Here is an 8422-nt window from a genome sequence, read left to right on the forward strand (position 1 = left end):
GGGGGGGAGGGGGTGCATGATTCCAGAGGTAATATTACGGAGAAAATTGACCGCCAAAGTTTGGTGACTTTCACAGCTTCAGTGTCCTTGGAAACTGCAAATTTGTTTGAGGTTTTATTGTGCCTTTTGATCAGTAAAGTCCACACATAATACATAATATTGGATACTAGAATTAGTTTAGATGACTTGTGGCTTCTGCTGTGGCTAATGACTCGAGACCAATTCTGGAAGAGAAGAGTTCGCCACTTTTTGAGCAATTAAAATCCTCACTTCCACTGGGGAACAAGATGTAATAAAAGTGATAAACTGCATACTCTTCAGCCGTATATCATGTTAATATGTGTCTCTTAAACTTGAACAAAAATAACAATTTCAGCGTACTTTTTCTTCCGGCTTGATCTCGGAATAAAATATAATAAAAGTAATAAAGTGAATAATTTTCAGCCACTATTGTGTCAATTATTATTATGTCTCTTTTAAACTTAAACGAGTGTTTGGTTAGCGGGTGCTCTGGTGTGGTCTGCTCCTTCTTTCCTATCAAACATCTATCGCCCTTATCACTCCTTCATTTTTGTGTTTGTTACTCTCTTGTAACATCTCTAATCTTCGGCACTTCTATGACCTTATTGTGTTGCAAGTGCCGTAAAACTCTTACTAAAACTAAACAATCTTAAACAAAGTAACAATTTCAACGTGCTTTTTCTCCTGGCTTGAGCTGACAAGAGACACCCTTGAGAACCAGTTCCAGCCCCGGGCGGTAGCGGATCTGTAAGTCATCAAACTCAAGGTTTCCTTCCTCGGGCCACTCCGGGGCGGGGCGGTTGTCTAGGTTGTACCACGCCGCCTGGTGGGGAGATGAGAGGATCAACAAATGATATCGGCAGCAGCACTTCAAAGCTAAGTCACACTGATGTTAATATCTATCACTAAGACAGACATATTTACTGAAACAAAAATTTATATTCAATGATAATGCTCATAGAGGGTGCCCACTAGCGCGATCGGGTCGGGTCGGGTCGATTTGATAGTCGGGGCCAACCATATTGAGGGCGCAAAGCGACTATCGTGACCCAAACAGATCGACTCGGTCAATGACCTGCAAAAAACAATTAACGTGTCTGTTTTCAGGCACGCAAGTCGCGCGATCAGGTGGTTTGCAGCCAATCACAACAAATCAACAAAGCTGAGTCATGTGTCCATACTGTCTCTCTCAATCCGGTGGTGCCCTTTTCGAAAAAGTGAGGACTGTGCGAACAGAGTTACCCGACTTGTGTGAAAAAAATGAAGGTGAAACTAACAAACTGCTATTCCTTTTCTTCTTCTGGAGAAACGAAAGAGAGCTTCCAAACAAAGACTGCCGCGTCATCTGAATCAATGCGAGAACTTCCGCGGACACTTTTTTGGTCGAGTGAACTATCTTGTTATGAACGATCTTTGATAATAGAAAGTTATCGATGTAACCCATGTTTATGGGATCCCAAGCTGCCACAGCACCACGACAAGGAACTGCGGAAAGAAGCCCTACTTTACTTTAACTTCCAGGTCGTCGGGTACAATCGCGGCGGGGTTGTAGTGTGTATTGAAACCATCAGTAAACGACCCGACCCGACGACGCGACGCGACCCGACCTGACCCGACCCGATCGCACTAAAGGGTACCCCCTATTATTCTTTCAAATGTTACGAGCAGATAGGAATCACAAGAACCATTGCATGGATAACACCAACGCATTCCTGCACTGTTTTTTGTGATTCGGTCACAAGAGTCACTGTGTCTGGAGGTTGATTCGTCTCTTTTACCTGTTGTGTTGTTATAAAAGACATAATCAAGTCCATTCACTCAAAATATCCACAGACACACGACCAAAGTATACTGGAAATGTTATAAGAAGAGAATTTATTAAATTTATCAGGAAGGTTACATTTGAATACAAACCTTCTAACCTCCAAAAAGCATACCTCCCCCAGCCCTACAGATTGCTAGAAAATAATATATTTATACAGTCAGGCACAGATAACACGCAAATACGAGCAACTCGAAATTCACTCTACCCGAATCATGGATGTGTCGAACACATTTTGCTACCCCAGAATTACAAAGGTCTATCTGACATTTTGAGTTACTAAGACCATGATATCAAAAACCAAATATTCTCTCTGCTCTTTCAAAACCATAAGATTATTCTGAGTCATTAACAAGATATTGAAAGGATAGCATTCGAAGAAGTTTGACATGTTGTGAAAGTCAAAAATTTTTACGTCAAAATTCTTTAAACTAGGTAGGCTACCGTACTGAGCAGACAGTAATTCCGAGTTCTGAGGTAGCGATTTGAGTTATAATCCATGCCCGACTGTACAAAGATTCGGCACACGTCATCAGAGCACGGTGGCACAGAAGTGCGTTTAGAAGTTACCAATTTTATTTCATTTAACTGGAAATATTATCCTCATAATATTTTCAAAAATGATTCCCACCTCAGCGTCTGTTTCTGTGTACTCGATAATCCTTTCTACAGAGACCGCATTCGTCTCTATCTGAGTCACAACTTGGGTGAGGAAACCTAAGGAGGCAGTCACCTGGAATTAAGAATTAAAAAAAAAAGATGAAATAATGCCGGCAGTTGCAAAACCAGACTCAGTGGGACGCTTAAATTTCTCAGCAGCATTTTGAGTATAGAAACCATATAATAATATAGTATAGAAATCATATATAGTATAGAGTAGCTTTAAAATTAATACTATGTACTTTTGTGGAAAAAATGTTGGGTCTCGTATCTTCTCATTTTGAATATTAGAAAAATAAAATATACACGATGAGTAGCATTTAAATTTTAAAAAGCATGTATTATGTGCACGAATGCACAGTCTGTATATTTTGGTTGTTTTCAAAATTTTAAAGATCACTTTTTGAGACTGGGTCATATGATAATATCATGCTCTCACGCACATACATGACGCACACATAAGTCCATACTTTTCGACGCAAACACATCATGTAATCGTCGATCATCTGTTCAGAAGTACTAGGCCTAAAGCGATAGTTTTTTTCAACCCTGTCAATTAAGTTGCGATAACAGTTGCATGTGCTCAAGAAATATTTTTTCCAAATTCAAATTCTGAACGTTAGAAAAGGCATGAAAAGATTCAAATCGGAGGTACTATTGCTACCTTGGGAGTATAATTGACAGAGAGGGAGGAACAACCGTGAAATAAAGTCCCACATTGGAAATGAACAGACTGCATATATTTCTTTTAATAGGATTTGGAGGACAAGGGATATCTCACTACGAACAAAGCTGATGATTTTCAACTCAAATGTGAAGTCAAATCTGTTGTATGGATGTGAGACATGGAACGCATCTCTGACGTGCATAAAAAGGATCCAGGTTTTCTTGAACAAGTATATAAAGAAGCTACTGAGGATCAGATGGACACAGGATCACCAACGAGGAAGCATTAAGAAGAACGAGACATAGCCTAGTCAGAGATGACTTTAGAAGAAGGCGTTGGCGATGGATTGGGCACACTTTCAGGAAGTCAAGCAGCTGCATAACAAGGAAAGTGTTAGATTGGAACCCACAGAGTAAAAGACCAAGGGGAATACCACTTGGAACCAGGAGAAGAGTCACGGAAATGGATGTATAGAAAAGTGGGAAGACATGGAGTGACACCAAGCGACTCGCCCAGGATAGGGAAAGGTGAAAAGTGTTTGTTCGTGGCCTATATCCTGATCCAGGGTGAAAAGGCAAAGATGATGACAGAGAGGCACATGTCATGAAGTCCTACCTGTGTGGCATAAGAGACTGACAGTCCAGCCAGGCCGGCGGAGAGACTACTGTCAGACACAGCAAATATGGCGGCCGCCAGGACGATCAGATTACCCAGGAACTCGAGACGCACCTGGAGCCAGCTGGGGCAGGAATCAGACATGCAGAAATAGAAAACTAAATTGATGATTGTTCAACTCTTCACTGTTTTGTAGATAATAGTAAATAGCATTTGGGTTGTGCATTTTCATTTTCATTAAAAAAAAATCCTCAACGAGTATTACAATAATTCATAAAGATATCACATTTTTTAAATTTATGGACATGTGTGTGCGTAAAACATAATTACACAATGTATTTAACATATGTAGTATAGATATATTTAAAAAATTCTATGAGAAAATTAGTCACGCAGTGAGCCTGGCAATGCGTTCACTAAAAATGTAGATTGCAATAAAAACTCACTAACGGTCACAATAAAAATGAAACGTGAATGGCTAGAGACACATGTATAATATTCACATGTGTTTTCCCAATCTGATTCAATGCCATTAAATTGCCTCGTTTTTAGAGAATTTGTTAAGTGTACTGTATTCGCAACATGTGCAGTTGCCTATTCTTTAAAATGGGGAATATACATAGTAATTAATTAATTAATGGCTTCGTTTTAATCTCTCTGTGGTGAACATTTCTGGACTGTACGACCGTAAATGGAAACGCTTCATCACAGAAAGGTTTAATTGGGTTGCATCGTGATGTTATAATATTCTCCTCATACTCAAAAAGGCGAAAAAGCTGTTATCTTGGTTCTTGGCCCATTGGCAATGACAACTAGATCTAAATCTGGGCTGTTTACGGTTAGGCTATAAATCTCCCCCCCCCCCCCCACACACACACACAAAACACCCCACCCTTGTAGTGAGTTACAGAGTTACAAACAGAACAACTAGCCTGCACAAAGAGAATACGATCTTTGGCGAGAATGATTGAGTTAGGAGGAGGAGAAGGGGGAGGGGGAGGAGAAGGACGAGAAGGAGAACAACAGCAAACACAACCACCCTCACCACTAACACCATCATTGCCATCACTACCACAACCACCACCATCAACAACAATAAAATTTCAAAACACCATCAGCACCACCATAACAAGAACAACAAACACAACAACAAACACAGCGACAAACACAACAATAACAACTACAACACCACCATCACAACCACCACCACCATCACCATCAGCAAGCAACAGTAACATCTAATTCCAGCTAAACATACGTGGAAGTGGCAATACTGGCAAAGTAAAACTTGAAGTTGTAGTCCACCAAAGTCTCTGAGTGGTCCATAAACCTCTGCTGTGCACCATACGCACGGATGCTGGCTGCACCACTGAGAGTCTCAGAGAAGTGGACGTAGATAGGTGAACGGGTGGTGGAGTCGATGCGTCGAATCTGGCGTGAGGCGGGCATGTACACCCGCTGCGGTCAGAGCAAATGTAAAGAAAGATTAACAGATGAAAGCATTGAAAGTGCACGTATTTATCATTTATCCGTATCAGCTGTATTGACTGTTTTACGTTCTTCTTTTTTTAGTAAGAACCTTCCGGCACTTGCAGCGCAATTAGGTCATATAAATGCCGAAGATTAAAGGTGTTACATGTAACATGATAGGAACAAACACAAAAAGGAGGAGGATTAGGACGATAGATGTTTGATAAAAAGGAAGGAGAAAACCCACACCAGGGCACCCATCAACCACCCACTTGCGTACTTCAATTTGACATGATCCAGGCGTGTACACCAATTGAGGAGCAAGGTGGAAACCAATTCATACCTTTGGCGCAGTTCTTCTCGGTTTATTTCGAATTGCTTTTCAGGTGACATTGACTAAAATGCTGATTTTTAAAACTCATGCTCTGACGTGATTGATGCAAACTCTGAAGAGAACTTTGAATTCCAAAAAGATGTTTCTGTTTTAGTTTCGGTAAGATTTTTTTACCGCACTTGCAACACAATAATTAAGTCATAAAAGTGCCGAATAGTACTATATAGACGTCTAGATCTAATAGGTGTTACACGAGAGTAACAAACCTGCATGGAGAATTTCTAAGAGCTCTCCATAACTCCCAACCGGAGGCTACAGTCGATTTCTGTCTTTGAGTATTATCGAACTATTTGAAAACTGTAGAAGTGGATGCTTTATTGTCCCGTTAGGAAGTACAATGTTGTTGGAGTGTTATACTACAACTACTTAGCAATTCATATACATTTTTGGGGGAATTGCTTTTCGGCGCTCGTAACTGCATAGGGTCACATTAAAAATATTTTCAGCTTGGTAGGAATTTTGAATTTTGTCCGGGTGGCGGCCGAAGCGTACTCGTATCGATTTTTAGGACCACCAAGGGATCTTTAACGTGAGCAACTTGCACACGGGACCTCTGAGATTTTTTGCCCTTATCTGAGAAGGCTAGGTTTTATAGATCTCACCTACCATAAGATCAGGGATGTGGCTGAAAGAGAGCAGTAAGAAGAAGCCAAGGAATAGCAGTAAAAAGACAGAAAAAAAATTCATGAGCCCAGAGGATGAGGCAAAGGGGAGGGGGCAGAAGGTAGAGACAAACACAGACAACAGAACATGGTTGGAGAGCACAGGAAATGAGGTGAAACGAGACATTTTTAGAGAAGAACATTTTCCGTCACTTTCAGGATTCGACAGCGGGACATATTGAATGAGAGGTGAATACCGTAACCTCTAAACCACGAGAGCACCCTTTCAAACTTATGAAATCCCTAATGGCGATGCGTCCACGCGTGCGCGCAGACACACACAGGAATACACACACAGAAACACACTGAAGAACACATACACAAAATATTTATTCTCTCTCTCTCTCTCTCTCTCTCTCTCTCTCTCTCTCTCTCTCTCTCTCTCTCAACACACACACTTACACACAAACAAACATACACACAAACACACACACACACACACACACACACACACACACACACACACACACACACGCACACACACACACACATAAACAAACACATACACATTTGTGTTGTCCGGTTTACCAAGAAGTGGTATAGTCATCTCCTAACGAAAGCCCATTCCCGACAGGATTGCGGGAAATGTGAAGAGAGTCTCACAATTCCCCCAAGACAACCTAAGTTCAAGAACTTAGTTAATGTTGAATCATAACGTTTGCATTCATTATAAACCACCTAGCGCGTTCAAATTAACTTATGTAGTTAAGAGCGGTGTGAAACCTGCAAAACAAAACTAAAACTTGTAGGTGGTTGGTGGGTGCTCTGGATGTGTGGTTTGCTCCTGCTTTCCTATTACTTACACACCCACCGTCTTTATCTCTCCTTTTCGTGTTTGTTACTCTCTCGTAACACCTCTGATCTTCGGCACGTATATGACCTAACTTACAGGGTTGCAAATGCCGCAAAGCTCTTACTGTGGGTGGTTGGCGGGTGCTCTGGTGTGGTTTGCTCCTTCTTTCCTATTAAACATCTATCGTCCTGATCTCTCCTCCTTCTTTTTTATTTTGGTGTTTGTTAGATCTACTCCCTTGTAACACCACTGATCCTCGACACTTATATGACCTTATGGGGTTGCAAGTGCCGTAAAACTCTAACTAAAACTAACTAGAATTAAAACTAACCCACCTGTATAAGCACGTAAAGAGTAATAATAGGGAAGATGACGCTGAGCACAATAGGCGTGCTGTAGGCTATGTTGATCAGTGCCACCATCACTAGCCCAGTGCTTCGAATGGCTGCACGTATTGTGTTCGGTAGATCGGAATCCAACACGTCCACATCACGTGAGAAGCGGTTGACGATACGACCTAAGTGGTGGAAGATAATGATAATAATAATAATAATAATAATAATAATAATAATAATAATAATAATAATAATAATAATAATAATAATAATAATAATAATAATAAATACATATAAAAATATTAACAATAATAAAAATATTAATAATAATAATAATGTATTGCATTTATATAGGCCTAGCGCACATCCAGTTTCAACAGCATACCATGTACCCTGTACAACCATTTTTATCCCAGCAGACCATAAACTACTTAGACTTAGAAACATTCTCGGTTTCCTGGGAAACATACATTGCAAACTGCGGATTGCACGCGCTCAAACACTAACAAACTCATAAGGTATTTCGCTGTCTATAGCCGGGTACGCATTCCCACGTGGGTGAAGTGAGGTAATTGTATCTAACATGCCTTTCTAAAGGACACAACGTCGAGTCCGTGTCTGGATTCGAACCCAGTACCTTACGGTTGAGAGTCCGAGAGCCTAACAACTAGATATAGGCCACCGACGCCATAATGTCCGGCTTGCCAGTTTGTCAAACCAAAACGGTCAGTTAAAAGAAGGACGGTCAGTCAAAACAAAACGCTCAGTCAAAACAAAACAGTCAGGTGGGATTTTTGCTGACCTACCAAAGAGAGGAAAAAAACACACAAATTTATCAGCATATTTGACCCAGGGCAGAGTCACCATAACCCCCGTGTCTTATACCAAAGTTATGCACAGCGCTTGTTTGTGTGTTAGTGCGCATGTGTGTGTGTGTGTGCGAGTGTGTGTGTGTGTGTGTGTGTGTGTGTGTGTGTGTGTGT

The 8422-nt window shown here is 40.9% G+C and overlaps 1 protein-coding gene across 1 annotated transcript in view; it reads right to left on the minus strand.

The window, feature by feature from the left end:
* Positions 1-8422, minus strand: part of LOC101847936 (multidrug resistance-associated protein 1) — a gene marked incomplete at its 3' end in the record, with an annotated part of 23298 nt that overhangs the window by 2034 nt on the left and 12842 nt on the right. The window contains 5 exon segments of the mRNA XM_035973984.1: positions 698-844; positions 2475-2576; positions 3786-3909; positions 5044-5243; positions 7440-7621. Of these exon segments, the coding sequence (XP_035829877.1) occupies positions 698-844; positions 2475-2576; positions 3786-3909; positions 5044-5243; positions 7440-7621 (755 nt within the window).

This window comes from Aplysia californica, unplaced genomic scaffold (assembly GCF_000002075.1).
Source record: "Aplysia californica isolate F4 #8 unplaced genomic scaffold, AplCal3.0 scaffold00040, whole genome shotgun sequence".
Taxonomy (NCBI): domain Eukaryota; kingdom Metazoa; phylum Mollusca; class Gastropoda; order Aplysiida; family Aplysiidae; genus Aplysia; species Aplysia californica.